The following is a 12,965-nucleotide window of genomic DNA, read 5'->3' on the forward strand; positions in this document are numbered from 1 at the left end:
GCGATGAAGTAGCCTAGCAATAACATTGCTTCATTACTACAGATAGAAGTCTGACTCATGTTTGATGTTATTTATGAGCCAGTCAGTAGCTGCAGTCCTTTCATTCCCCACCTGACCCACAGACCCAGGCCCGATAGGGAGTAGGGTGCCATTTGTGACTAGAGCCACAGTTAATGCTCTTATAGGAATGGTTGACCTGTGGGCTCCATTAAAGTCCTTGACCGGCGCGCTGGCAGCTACACTATACATAAATAGCCCGTCAAGCCCCTTTGTTCAGCCGCCACAGTTGTCTGTCAGCTAGCTAGCTCCGCTATGGGGTTGATTGCCAACTGAAGAGAGGGGTCCCATAGTGGTACATGTTTCTGTGTACTAGCAGTTTAGGGAAATGGGAGAGAACAGAGTAGATGGTGGTACATTATGTTTCTGTGTACTAGCAGCCAAGGGCCAGGGGAGAGAACAGAGTAGGCCACTCAGGTTGTTCTAACTCCAGGTGGTGACTGTTAAATATAGTGAAGTTGGTTAGGTTTCTAGGTTATGGGTTGTTCTGACTCCTGGTGGTGACTGTTACATATAGTGAAGTTGGTTAGGTTTCTAGGTTATGGGTTAACTCTCTGGGCATCCTAGAGCATTAAGTGCATTTGTTTGTGACATTAGCAGTTGAGTGCTGTCAGTGTCATATGGCAAACCAAGGCAGCCTCAACTGGTTCAGAACAGAGATGGCTATTAGTGTCAGGGAGGGAGGGAGGGAGGGAGGGAGAGAGGGAGAGAGGGAGAGAGGGGGGGAGAGAGGGAGAGAGGGAGGGAGAGAGAGGGAGAGAGAGAGAAGGGGGGGTGAGGAGAGAGAGAGAGAGAGCGCGCCTGGGGGAGGGACAACAGGAGGAAAGACGTAGTAAAGATTTATTTGCCTAGATTACTATAAGCTTTCTCCCGGTTCTGTGCCGTGTGGATCGACGCTCAGTGTGTGAAGGGGAAGCACTGCATAGTAACAGGTTGGAGATACTCCTTGGAGGATCTGGGTTCTTCTTCGGTGGTGTTTTAATGAGCTTGATCAAACTGGTGGTAACAGAGGAATGAAATGCTTCTTTAGCTGCGAGGAAGGAATCTAAAGAAGACTGCTTGTTGTTTCTCTTCTTGTCTATTGAGGATGTTTTCTTGTCAGACAAGTTGGCTCAGGTGAGCAGTACAATACGTGGCTTCTCTGAATGGGACATTTACTTTGGACTTTTACTTTCACATACAGTTGACTTCAACAGTTGGATTTTCTACTTCACAGTAGGCTACTATGTGTTCAGTTTGAACAAGTTAGTGAGGGAAGTTATTTTGGTAAGGTGAAAGTGTTATAATAGCTGTAAAGCTGAAGCCCCCATAGTGTATATCAAATGACTGTCAGTGTGTCAGCTTTACCTCAGTTAAGCAGCAGTTAATTGTTTTCGGCCTCATCCTTATTACATTTAAACGGTAGGCTACAACCTATAACCTTACAACAGAACACTACTAGGTTACAGAATGTCTCTACAGGTAAAACAACACTACTAGGTTACAGAATGTCTCTACAGGTAAAACAACACTACTAGTTTACAGAATGTCTCTATAGGTAAAACAACACTACTAGGTTACAGAATGTCTCTACAGGTAAAACAACCCTTCTAGGTTACAGAATGTCTCTACAGGTAAAACAACACTACTAGTTTACAGAATGTCTCTACAGGTAAAACAACACTACTAGTTTACAGAATGTCTCTATAGGTAAAACAACACTACTAGGTTACAGAATGTCTCTACAGGTAAAACAACACTACTAGGTTACAGAATGTCTCTACAGGTAAAACAACACTACTAGGTTACAGAATGTCTCTACAGGTAAAACAATACTACTAGGTTACAGAATGTCTCTATAGGTAAAACAACACTACTAGGTTACAGAATGTCTCTATAGGTAAAACAACACTACTAGGTTACAGAATGTCTCTACAGGTAAAACAACACTACTAGGTTACAGAATGTCTCTACAGGTAAAACAACACTACTAGGTTACAGAATGTCTCTACAGGTAAAACAATACTACTAGGTTACAGAATGTCTCTACAGGTAAAACAACACTACTAGTTTACAGAATGTCTCTACAGGTAAAACAACACTACTAGTTTACAGAATGTCTCTATAGGTAAAACAACACTACTAGGTTACAGAATGTCTCTACAGGTAAAACAACACTACTAGGTTACAGAATGTCTCTACAGGTAAAACAATACTACTAGGTTACAGAATGTCTCTACAGGTAAAACAATACTACTAGGTTACAGAATGTCTCTACAGGTAAAACAATACTACTAGGTTATAGAATGTCTCTACAGGTAAAACAACACTACTAGGTTACAGAATGTCTCTACAGGTAAAACAACACTACTAGGTTACAGAATGTCTCTATAGGTAAAACAACACTACTAGGTTACAGAATGTCTCTACAGGTAAAACAACACTACTAGGTTACATAATGTCTCTATAGGTAAAACAATACTACTAGGTTACAGAATGTCTCTACAGGTAAAACAATACTACTAGGTTACAGAATGTCTCTACAGGTAAAACAATACTACTAGGTTACAGAATGTCTCTATAGGTAAAACAACACTACTAGGTTACAGAATGTCTCTACAGGTAAAACAATACTACTAGGTTATAGAATGTCTCTACAGGTAAAACAACACTACTAGGTTACAGAATGTCTCTATAGGTAAAACAATACTACTAGGTTACAGAATGTCTCTACAGGTAAAACAACACTACTAGGTTACAGAATGTCTCTACAGGTAAAACAACACTACTAGGTTACAGAATGTCTCTACAGGTAAAACAACACTACTAGGTTACAGAATGTCTCTATAGGTAAAACAACACTACTAGGTTACAGAATGTCTCTATAGGTAAAACAACACTACTAGGTTACAGAATGTCTATACAGGTAAAACAACACTACTAGGTTACAGAATGTCTCTATAGGTAAAACAACACTACTAGGTTACAGAATGTCTCTACAGGTAAAACAACACTACTAGGTTACAGAATGTCTCTACAGGTAAAACAACACTACTAGGTTACAGAATGTCTCTATAGGTAAAACAACACTACTAGGTTACAGAATGTCTCTACAGGTAAAACAATACTACTAGGTTACAGAATGTCTCTACAGGTAAAACAATACTACCAGTATCAAAAAATCTGGCCTTAATGGCCATGTACTGTTATAATCTCCACCCGGCACAGCCAGAAGGCCACCCCTCAGAGCCTGGTTCCTCTAGGGAGTTTTTCCTAGCCACCGTGCTTCTACATCTGCATTGCTTGCTTTTGGGTGTTTTAGGCTGGGTTTCTGTATAGCACTTTGTGACATCTGCTGATGTAAAAAGGGCTTTATAAATACAATTTGATTGATTGAAGTAGTAGAAATAACTGGAGAAGTGTCCTTACAGCGCTGAAGTAGTAGAAATAACTGGAGAAGTGTCCTTACAGCGCTGAAGTAGTAGATATAACTGGAGAAGTGTCCTTACAGCGCTGAAGTAGTAGAAATAACTGGAGAAGTGTCCTTACAGCGCTGAAGTAGTAGAAATAACTGGAGAAGTTCCCTACAGTGCTGAAATAGAAATAACTGGAGAAGTGTCCCTACAGCGCTGAAATATAAATAACTGGAGAAGTGTCCCTACTGTGGTGAAGTACAAATAACTGGAGAAGTGTCCCTACAGCGCTGAAGTAGTACAAATAACTGGAGAAGTGTCCCTACAGCGCTGAAATAGTACAAATAACTGGAGGTGTCTTTACAGCACAGTGTTTTCCATTTGTGTCCTATGATCTCGACGTATGCAGACTGCTGAAAAACTGTAACACTATGTATGGGGCTATGTGTGTTTAAAGTATGGGGCTATGTGTGTTTAACGTATGGGGCTATGTGTGTTTAACGTATGGGGCTATGTGTGTTTAACGTATGGGGCTATGTGTGTTTAACGTATGGGGCTATGTCTGGTATTTGTGGAGTTGACAGTTTTAGGGTATCAGTTATCCTCACCTAGGCCCAGGGCCTAAAATTAACACCTGCCACCTGCCGAACGTGGGTAGATTTTGTCATTGGCGGGAAAGAATGTGTAATTCACCAGCCACGTTGGCAGGTGGCAACACTCCAGGCTCTACAGTGTGGGCATTTAATACAAATATTAAAGTACGGGCCCAAGTGAGAGTTGTGATCTATAGCTAAATAAATGCTGCAGTAGCTGTTTTCAAACTATTAATGCTGTTTTGTTTCATATCTGGCTGACTGTACCGTCTTCTGTCTGTCTGGGTCCTCTTCATACCCTGTGTGTGTCTGTCTGACTGTACCGTGTTCTGTCTGTCTGTGTCCTCTCCATACCCTGTGTGTGTCTGTCTGACTGTACCGTGTTCTGTCTGTCTGTGTCCTCTCCATACCCTGTGTGTGTCTGTCTGACTGTACCGTGTTCTGTCTGTCTGTGTCCTCTCCATACCCTGTGTGTGTCTGTCTGACTGTACCGTGTTCTGTCTGTCTGTGTCCTCTCCATACCCTGTGTGTGTCTGTCTGACTGTACCGTGTTCTGTCTGTCTGTGTCCTCTCCATACCCTGTGTGTGTAGTTTGATAGAATAAAGTTTTACCAAACGCGCTTCAGCCCAGCTAGAACAAAAAATGAAATTATGTGCTGAACTGAGTGACTAGTGATAGTAGAAAGTAGGTTGAAGTGTGTGTGTGTGTGTGTGTGTGTGTGTAGTTTGACTGTTAGTCCCGCTGACTCTCTCTGTCTCTCCTCTGTCTCTGCAGCGCTGCACTCAGGCCGGCCAGTCGTTGATGGAGTTCTTGCAGGGGAGCGGTGACTACTGCCACGCCCAACATCTTAGCGCTTGAGCCCCCCCGGGGGCAGGATGGCCCTGCTGCCCTGCTGCACCTCCCACCCCTGAATGCCCACAGCCAGGTCGCCCTCCCCACCCAGACCCAACCACCCCCACACTGACTGTAGACTGACCGACGGACGGCAGAACCACTAACTCACCAGATGGGGTAGTGAGTGTCGGTGACCAAGGGCAGTGTAAGCTAACGGACAGCTACCTCTTCACCCTCTCCAACCCCCCACTCTATTCCCACCAGCCTGAGACACCCTGGACAGGAGAGACTTGAGAGGACCTTGTAAAGTCCTCCTGAGGTGGGGTGTTGTTGCTGGGGTTTGTTCCTCAACCGCAGAGAGACTAGCAGGGTTGACCTGTTGGTGGCCTGCCTGCCTGCCTGCCTGGCTTCCTGCCTGCTGTGTCAGGACAGTGTACTGTAGCTGGTGGGCTGGGGACTCCTCTGTCAGGGTGGGTGCGGGCGTCTGGGTCTGGGTCGGCATCGTGGCGTCTTCTCCTGAGAGTGGGATCCTCAGTGTGTCCAGGATGAACCGGCCGGCCCCCCCCGTCGAGGTCTGCTACAAGAACATGAGGTTCCTCATCACACACAACCCCACTAACGCCACCCTCAGCACCTTCATCGAGGTGAGACAGAGAGGAATCTTCCAGACTGTTCTGGCTCTCGGCTGTCTAATCCTGCTGGGTTAGAAGTGGCACCTAGATAACTGATCTAAGATCAGTTTACTCCTCCTACCCCTTCGGGTTCACACTGCATGTTCTTAGCCCAGGGCTAAGCTTAATGAATATTCAAATTAGGTGACAATGGAAATATGGTGACAATGAATGGAATTAGGTGACATTAAATATTCAAATTAGGTGACAATAGAAATCTGTGATTGGTTAACCCTGAAAACCTGGTTCTAAGAACACCGTGTGAGTCTCTCAGGGAAAACAGAACTGACACTAGATCAGCGTCTAGGGAAAACGTCATCCTACTCTGTCTAATTGGTATTACTACTGTAGCTAGCTGTGTCATGTGACAGGGCTGTTACCAAATCAATCTAATAGGTATTACTACTGTAGCTAGCTGTGTCATGTGACAGGGCTGTTACCAAATCAATCTAATAGGTATTACTACTGTAGCTAGCTGTGTCATGTGACAGGGCTGTTACCAAATCAATCTAATAGGTATTACTACTGTAGCTAGCTGTGTCATGTGACAGGGCTGTTACCAAATCAATCTAATAGGTATTACTACTGTAGCTAGCTGTGTCATGTGACAGGGCTGTTACCAAATCAATCTAATAGGTATTACTACTGTAGCTAGCTGTGTCATGTGACAGGGCTGTTACCAAATCAATCTAATAGGTATTACTACTGTAGCTAGCTGTGTCATGTGACAGGGCTGTTACCAAATCAATCTAATTGGTATTACTACTGTAGCTAGCTGTGTCATGTGACAGGGCTGTTACCAAATCAATCTAATTGGTATTACTACTGTAGCTAGCTGTGTCATGTGACAGGGCTGTTACCAAATCAATCTAATAGGTATTACTACTGTAGCTAGCTGTGTCATGTGACAGGGCTGTTACCAAATCAATCTAATAGGTATTACTACTGTAGCTAGCTGTGTCATGTGACAGGGCTGTTACCAAATCAATCTAATTGGTATTACTACTGTAGCTAGCTGTGTCATGTGACAGGGCTGTTACCAAATCAATCTAATTGGTATTACTACTGTAGCTAGCTGTGTCATGTGACAGGGCTGTTACCAAATCAATCTAATTGGTATTACTACTGTAGCTAGCTGTGTCATGTGACAGGGCTGTTACCAAATCAATCTAATTGGTATTACTACTGTAGCTAGCTGTGTCATGTGACAGGGCTGTTACCAAATCAATCTAATAGGTATTACTACTGTAGCTAGCTGTGTCATGTGACAGGGCTGTTACCAAATCAATCTAATTGGTATTACTACTGTAGCTAGCTGTGTCATGTGACAGGGCTGTTACCAAATCAATCTAATAGGTATTACTACTGTAGCTAGCTGTGTCATGTGACAGGGCTGTTACCAAATCAATCTAATTGGTATTACTACTGTAGCTAGCTGTGTCATGTGACAGGGCTGTTACCAAATCAATCTAATTGGTATTACTACTGTAGCTAGCTGTGTCATGTGACAGGGCTGTTACCAAATCAATCTAATAGGTATTACTACTGTAGCTAGCTGTGTCATGTGACAGGGCTGTTACCAAATCAATCTAATAGGTATTACTACTGTAGCTAGCTGTGTCATGTGACAGGGCTGTTACCAAATCAATCTAATAGGTATTACTACTGTAGCTAGCTGTGTCATGTGACAGGGCTGTTACCAAATCAATCTAATTGGTATTACTACTGTAGCTAGCTGTGTCATGTGACAGGGCTGTTACCAAATCAATCTAATTGGTATTACTACTGTAGCTATCTGTGTCATGTGACAGGGCTGTTACCAAATCAATCTAATTGGTATTACTACTGTAGCTAGCTGTGTCATGTGACAGGGCTGTTACCAAATCAATCTAATTGGTATTACTACTGTAGCTAGCTGTGTCATGTGACAGGGCTGTTACCAAATCAATCTAATTGGTATTACTACTGTAGCTAGCTGTGTCATGTGACAGGGCTGTTACCAAATCAATCTAATTGGTATTACTACTGTAGCTAGCTGTGTCATGTGACAGGCCTGGTACCTCTTTACACAACAGCACTGGCTAGGTCAGGGGTGTCAAACTCATTTTAGCTCAGGGGCCACATGGAGGAGAATCTATTCCCAAGTGGGCCGGACCGGTAAAATCATGGTATATATAACTTAAAAACAACAACTTCAGATTGTTTTCTTTGTTTTAATACTATCAACATAAAACATAAAGCTGGAGCCTGAGGACAGTGTGTCCAAAATAGTACAAGCACAACATCACTATTAATCATAAAACACCTCAAGTTTATTTGAAAATTCTAAAGAAAAAACACACACACACAATGCCTCAGTGATTCACATAACTGTTTCACAGATCACAGAACTATATCAGGGGGTCATTTCTCAGGCAGAAATGTAGATACAAATAATGAAATCCTGTTCCCCAAACAAGTGCAAGAACCACAGAGTCAAGAATAGGTTAAATATACAAATAAAATAAAAACAATTAAAAACAATAGCACATCAACATAAAAACATATAAACATAAAGCTGGAGCCTGAGGACAGTGTGTCCAAAACCACAACATCACTATTAATCATAAAACACCTCAAGTTATTTGAAATTCTGAGGACAAACAACACACAAACACACAATGCCTCAGTGATTCACAGAAGTATATCACAGATCACAGAACTATATCAGGGTGTCTCATGCAGCACTTTAAGTGGGGTTGCATAGTTTATTTGACTCCTGATACCTGGCATCTTTTAGCTTTCACCAGCGCATCAATATCAGGCGTCACATCCTGAGTGGCAGCCAACTTCAGGATGTGATTCAAGTGCTTGTGCGTGAGCCTTGAGCGCAGCTTTGTTTTATTTATGCTCATTACAGAGAACTTGCTCACAAAGATATGTGGTTCCAAACATGCACAACCGTTTTGCAGCGAGGGCTGTCAAGTTGGGGTAACCTGGCAAGAGATTCTGATAAAATGTGTCCAAGCCAGCTGCGGCAAATTTGCCCTTCAAATCCGAGTCACACTGCAAGTCTATTATTTCAAGTTGGATGCTGACGGGCAGATCAGAGGGATTCACGGTGAATGGCGAACAAAAAACTTTGAAGTCTTTCTCCAGTTCACCAAAAATCTGAAAGCGTTGCTCAAACTCCCTTAACAGTCCCGTTATTTTATCTTTGAACCGCTTCATGTCTGCCACATGTTGGGTCGCGCACACATTTTTCAGACAGGGGAAGTGAGCTGCATCACCACCGGCGAGTTGCGTCTCCCACAATGACAGCTTCAACTTGAAAGAATGTATTTTACATTTACATTTTAGTCATTTAGCAGACGCTCTTATCCAGAGCGACTTACAGTTAGTGAATACATCTTTTTTTTTTTTTTTATACTGGCCCCCCGTGGGAATCAAACCCACAACCCTGGCGTTGCAAACGCCATGCTCTACCAACTGAGCTACATCCCTGCCGGCCATTCCCTCCCCTACCCTGGACGACGCTGGACCAATTGTGCGCCGCCCATGAGTCTCCCAGTCGCGGCCGGCTGCGACAGAGCCTGGATTCGAACCAGGATCTCTAGTGGCACAGTTAGCACTGCGATGCAGTGCCTTAGACCACTGCGCCACTCAGGAGTATGCTGTCATAATGCTGTCATAATACTGTCATAATACTGCGTGGCAACTTTGTTGCGCCCTTGCAGCTGTTTGTTCAAGTTATTCAGGTGCTCTGTAACATCCACCATAAATGCAAGGTCCTCCATCCATTCTGCGGAATTAAATTCTAACACTGGTTTGCCCTTTTCTTCCATGAACTGTTCAATTTCTTCTCGTAAATCAAAGAAACGCCTCAGCACAGCACCTCGGCTTAACCATCTTACCTCAGTGTGGTATGGCAGGCCATAGATGTGGTCTTTCTCTCTGAGAAGGCTGTCAAACTGACGGTGATTCAAGCTTCTGGATCGGATGAAATTAACAGTTTGGATGACCACCTTCATGACGTTATCCATCTTTAATGACTTGCAACACAAAGCCTCCTGGTGCAAAATACAGTGAAAAGTCCAAAAATCACGTCCTCCATTTGCAGATTGCACTTTCTCTCTGAACTTTGTCACAACGCCTGCTTTTTTCCCGATAATTGAGGGCGCACCATCTGTAGCCAGGCTGACAGCGCGGGACCAGTCCACTCCGACCCTGTCCAGCGCGCCGACGAGTGCAGTGAAAATATCAGCTGCTGTCGTTGTATCTGTCATCGGCACCAACTCCGTGGATGAAAATGGCCAGTTGTACAACATCTGTAATGTCCGTGCTTTCATCAATTGCAACCGAAAACGCAATAAATGACTTTACTTTTTGCTTCAACTTGCTGTCCAAATCCACTGAAAGATCGGAAATCCTGTCTGCAACTGTGTTTCTTGTCAGGCTGATATTTGCAAAAGCCTGGTGCTTTTCAGGGCACACAATCTCTGCTGCCTTCATCATGCATGTTTTTACAAATTCACCCTCACTAAATGGTTTTGAAGCCACTGCGATTTCATTAGCAATGAGGTAGCTAGCTTTCACTGCAGCGTCACTGATGTCTCGGCTGTGAGTAAACACAGACTGCTGTTTCTTCAGACCCACCAACAGTTCATTCACCTTCTCTCTTCTCTGCTGTCCTTGAAAGTTGTCATATTTGTCGGCATGAAGACTTACATAGTGGCGACGAAGGTTATATTCTTTCAGCACTGCAACATGCTGTGAACACACCAAACATACAGCTTTCCCATTCAATTCCGTGAATAAATAGAAGGATGACAATTTTTCTTGGAACACTCTGCACTCTGCGTCCACTTTTCTCTTTTATATTATAGACATATTGGGGCAATGAGGGTGCCAAAGCACATAATGTTAAAAGTAGAAGCCGTAATAAATATCGCGGGCAAAACAAAGTAGCTCATCCGGACTGGCTGCACTTGCTTGACCTATTTGCTCTGCCCCGGTATAAACAGTTTGCTTGCTTAACACAATTGCTATTGCGCCATCCAGTGGACACAATTGGAACAGCAGTTTCTTTTATTGAAAAATGGCAGCTCATTTTTATACTTTACAAAATCATCTCGCGGGCCGGATTAAACCCGTTTGCGGGCCTGATCCGGCCCGCGGGCCGGACGTTTGACACCCCTGGGCTAGGTGAAGCCTTACAAGAACACCTTGATAAAATGAATTCAGAACAGTCAGGGTCTGAGTCCCAATTGACACCCTATTCCCTCTATAGTGGACTACTTTTGAACAGGGCCCATTGTCAAAACCTCCAACATATGAATGTGTTCATGAATGGTTTTAATGAAGTTACCAGTAGATGGATGGATGGACAGGACACTATCCCATCCCTTGTATTAGCCACACCATTTATATCAAGTTATATGGACAGAATGTAGATAGCAGCAACAAAGATTTATAGCAAGCACACTCTAAAGAGAAATGGCACAAACAGACCATATACAGATGTTAATTGACAGAAATATGGTTTGAATGGTTTCCCCCCCTCCCTCTTGTAGGATCTGAAGCAGTATGGTGCAACAACAGTGGTCCGGGTGTGTGAGGTCACCTACGACAAGACACCACTGGAGAAGGATGGTATCACAGTCATGGTGAGTGAAGATACACACACACACACACACACACACACACACACACACACAGGATCTCTCTTCACTTCTCTTCTCTACTCTCTCTCACAAGGGTCGTATTCACTAGGAACCAAACGGAAGCAAAACAGTCTGAAACGAGGGGGACCTACCTGAATTTGTCCAATGAGAAAACCTTTTTCTGTTGCAAGACGTTTTGCTACGGTGCCAAATGTTTTGGTACACTGTGCATTAATGAATACGACCCTGGTGGTGTTCAGTAGGTACAAAATGAGGGGAAACGTAGCCTACTGCTACCTGAACTGGTCCATTGAGACTAGCCTACTGCTACCTGAACTGGTCCATTGAGACTAGCCTACTGCTACCTGAACTAGTCCATTGAGAGAAGCCTACTCGCTTTTGTTTTCCGTCCGTTTCAAAAATATTTTCTCCAGTTTGTTCCTACTGAACGTGACCCTGTTTCCCCACTCTGCCCTGTGGAGGATGTCATTCATGATCTCACCCTGCTGCACATGTGTTGGAGTAGAGGAAACACTATCTCCTGCCCTGAACACACTAGCACACACACACACACATCTGGCTCAGCGTCAAGGTTTACCTCATTGTTTACTCCTCTCGTCTCCCCCCTTCCTCTTCTCACCTCTCCTTCCTCTCCTCTCATCCCCCTTCCTCTCCTCTCCTCTCCTCCCCCTTCCTCTCCTCTCCTCTCCTTCCTCTCCTCTCCTCCCCCTTCCTCTCCTCTCCTCCCCTTCCTCTCCTTTCCTTCCCCTTCCTCTCCTTTCCTCCCCCTTCCTCTCCTCTCCCTTCTTCTCCTCCCCCCTCCTCTCTCTCTCTCTCTCACCTCAGCATGCAGCCCAAACACAGCCCCACCATGTCTTCCGGTAGCTTCGCCACTTTAATGAACAGCCAGTCACAGGGAAAGGCTAACCTCCTGAGATCATCTCAGGTTGTTAGGGCTGTTTTGGCAGCGGGTAGCGGCAATGTTCCCCTGGCAAGGTGGGGGGTAGCTTGTCGACCGCTGGTTCTACAGGGAGAACTCATGAGTAGCAGCAGGAGGAATTGTAACACACACACATCAGGCTGAGGAATCATAGCACCCCTCCTTACACATCCCCTCCTGCTCTCTCAGCTTTTCCCCCCGTGCTGTGAAGCCTTTACAAGCCTTCACAGGGAGAACCCCCCCCCACATCCCCACCCCCTCACTTCCCCCTCTCCACCCCCTCACCTCCCCACCAAGCCTCTGTCAGTCCAACATCTGAGACCCTGCTCTCCCTCTTGGCCTGTCAACATTGGGTTGCCATGGGATCTGCAGTGTCTCTAGCCTCTCTCTCTGCTTCTCCCTCTCCTCTCCTCTCCTCCTCTCCTCTCCTCTCTTTCTCTCTCTCTGACTAAATAACGTTGTTGGGAGCATAGAGTACCCTCTCGGAGGAGGGGTAGCATCAGATGAGAAGAATGTAGGGATGGGGAGATAGCTTGAAGTCAGGGTTATATCAGGCCCTTAGCTACCCTCTCCCTGTTGTGTTATCAGACGGACACGGTCACACAGAGTCCTCTCTCTTCTCTTCCCTGTGTGAGAGAGAGCCTTGTATCCTGGCTGACTGAGTCTGGCTCTGGTCAAAGGTAGTGCACTATGTAGGGAACAGGGTGCCATTTGGGACGCACCCTTATACACTGGCTGGCTGACTGTGACTGTGTCAGTGCCTCTGCTTCAATAGTAGCACAGCAGAGAGCACAGATAAATGAAGATTAGCCACCAGCTGAGAGAGACTGGCTGG

General features: G+C 44.7%; 1 protein-coding gene across 4 annotated transcripts in view; it reads left to right on the plus strand.

Moving 5' to 3' along the window:
- Positions 1 to 12,965, plus strand: part of LOC311127007 (protein tyrosine phosphatase type IVA 3-like) — a 47,612-nt gene that overhangs the window by 25,846 nt on the left and 8,801 nt on the right. For 2 of the 4 annotated variants that reach the window (XR_014613078.1, XM_084158743.1), the window contains exons 2-3: positions 4,818 to 5,521; positions 11,101 to 11,193. Coding sequence is in view for 2 of the 4 variants with exons in the window: in XM_084158743.1 (XP_084014869.1) it covers positions 5,423 to 5,521; positions 11,101 to 11,193 (192 nt within the window). In the remaining 2 variants the exon portion in view is untranslated. Of the gene's footprint in view, positions 1 to 927; positions 1,174 to 4,817; positions 5,522 to 11,100; positions 11,194 to 12,965 lie in introns of those variants that run through there. The other 2 variants (XM_084158742.1, XR_014613079.1) reach the window with 2 other exon arrangements.

Source organism: Coregonus lavaretus (assembly GCF_964263955.1).
Source record: "Coregonus lavaretus genome assembly, chromosome: 3".
NCBI lineage: Eukaryota > Metazoa > Chordata > Actinopteri > Salmoniformes > Salmonidae > Coregonus > Coregonus lavaretus.